We start from the raw sequence: 2190 nt of genomic DNA, 5'->3' as shown, positions 1-2190 counted from the left end.
ATATATATATATATATACATTGAAAAAGTTTATATATATTTACACGTTCAAAATTAACGAATTAAAATTTTGTTGCGAATAAAAAATAATAGAGTAATCCTCTGAAAAAGATATATTCATAAATATGCATTATTTTAAAATTGAAACTAAAAATATTTGGTTAAAAAATATTCTCAAAAACATGGACAAAAATATATTATATTGATGTGAGTAGTGCTCGTGTTTCTGGGTAGTGCACACGGAGATGAACTATCTGGAACACATTCTAAATTGGTAGAACGGTAAAGAAAAAAATTGGTTCATCAACTCAATTGTTCTTTTTTTCTGTGTTCACGTGTACCATCGAGTTCCTCGGCTGCATCGTGTTCGACGATCCTTCGCTCCTTGTGGCGGGTCTGCTTCCGCTGATATTTTGCCTGACACAAGTCACAAAGCGTTCTGTTCCCTGCGGCATTAGCAGACAACGTGTACAGCACGTATGGACGGACAAGAAGACATAAAAAAAAAGGACAGAAAGAAAAGAAAAAGAAGAACAAGAAGAAAAAGAAAAAGACAGGCCAAGTAGCAACGATTAAAACGAAGAAAAGTATACGTAGAACAAGGACGACGGACAATTTAAAATAGAAAAAAAAAAAAAAATTTTGGTTAATCGTTGCGACACATTAAGCACAAATTGCAAACAAATTACGAGTTCAAAAAGAGTTCGCGTAACATATGTACATAGTTTAGTTTCGAGCCACGTTTTATTCTCGTCGGACAAGAAATTTGTTGCTTCAAAAATTCAATGCCTTTGTTTCCAGAGCAGGAATTAATATATATAGCAGACAAGTTGCTGGCTATGATCAGCTGTTATTCTCTTTAGCAGAGAAAAACGTGTAGCGTGGAAGGAAACAGGATATGATATAATAATTAGGTAATCCGCTCAAAATATTTCAATATATACATATGTACAATAATAATATTATCGATCATTACAGTTTAAATGATCGAAATGAATCGATTAAATTTTTATCAATGAAAAGAGATTTGAATTATATCGATATTTAAATGGGAATATTTACAATTGAATTTTTTATGATTCATAAAAGAAGAAGAGCGGAATGAATTGTGAAATGTAAAAAAGAAAATATGAAAATATTAGAAATACAGTGCCGTGCAACAGGCTAGAGATACATTCCTGCTTGGCAGTTGGCCGAGGTTGAAGGACTGTCAGACTTACAGAAGTACACTGCTAACGATTCCGATTCTCTTATCAAATGCAAAAGTTCTTCTCCCTCCAAATCTTCGATTACCTCTCCGGATGGATCTTTTTGCGTCAATAACCATTGCAATATCTGATCTTCATCGTACAAATCGCCTTTAAACGCATATTATTACGGAATTAATAATAAATTATTCAGTGGATGATTTGAATTTGAATTGATCTAATTTATGTACCTGCGTAAATAACTGGCTCCTTCGAGGACATCTTAAAAAACAATATTGCGGGTAATGCGAAGACGCCATATTGTTTGGAGAGTTGCTTATCATCGATTTTGACGAACTTTATTCCCGCGCTATCCGCCTCGTCATCGATGTGCTCGATCTCTGTCAATACCCTGCTACACTGTTTGCAGTCGTTGCTGTCTAAACATATGCGCGTCATCGCGTTCGATATGCTCGAAAATCTTATTTTTTTAACTGTTATATATATTTTTATTCGATGTCATGTTAGATAGATAAAATAGAAACTTGTAAAATATTTTTCGTTATTGGAAATACCTTAATTAAAGTATATTTCTTTAAATATAATTTAATTAACCGAGCAGTGTTTCGACTCTATCACGATAATATCGATTTTGAAATTTTGTTAAAAATTCCTTTTTAAATACTCGAATACTCACAAAAGAACACCGCCAAATAATCAGTGGTCTGCCTTATTTTGTGAAACATCTTCTTATTGATCCGTTCGATGTGATCGGTCAGCTCCATATTCTCAGGATTGGTCAGCCAATCGAGGATTTCCTCTTCGTCGTCTATATCTCCGTCATAATTAATATTCTTCCCTTTGCGGAAGTACGTGATACCGGGTGGATTCCGGAACCCGTACTTCTTCGCCATTAATCGATCCTTCATCCTGACGATCTTTATACCGTATTCAGCAGCCTCGTCGTCAATCAACTCGATGTGCCTAAGTACTCTAGGACTTTC

General features: G+C 34.5%; 1 protein-coding gene across 1 annotated transcript in view; it reads right to left on the bottom strand.

Annotated features, from left to right (window-relative positions):
- Positions 1-2190, bottom strand: part of LOC102673535 — a 42463-nt gene that overhangs the window by 4005 nt on the left and 36268 nt on the right. Inside the window, exons 17-20 of the mRNA XM_031514385.1 lie at positions 1884-2190; positions 1438-1626; positions 1220-1357; positions 341-445 (exon numbers count right to left, since the gene is read on the bottom strand). The exon at positions 1884-2190 is cut by the window's right edge and continues 12 nt beyond it. Coding sequence (XP_031370245.1) covers positions 341-445; positions 1220-1357; positions 1438-1626; positions 1884-2190 — 739 coding nt within the window. The remainder of the gene's footprint in view (positions 1-340; positions 446-1219; positions 1358-1437; positions 1627-1883) is intronic.

This window comes from Apis dorsata, unplaced genomic scaffold (genome assembly GCF_000469605.1).
Source record: "Apis dorsata unplaced genomic scaffold, Apis dorsata 1.3 scaffold_989, whole genome shotgun sequence".
Lineage (NCBI taxonomy): Eukaryota > Metazoa > Arthropoda > Insecta > Hymenoptera > Apidae > Apis > Apis dorsata.
Note: the sequence above shows the minus strand (reverse complement) of the source record. Positions and strands in the feature narration are given on the sequence as shown.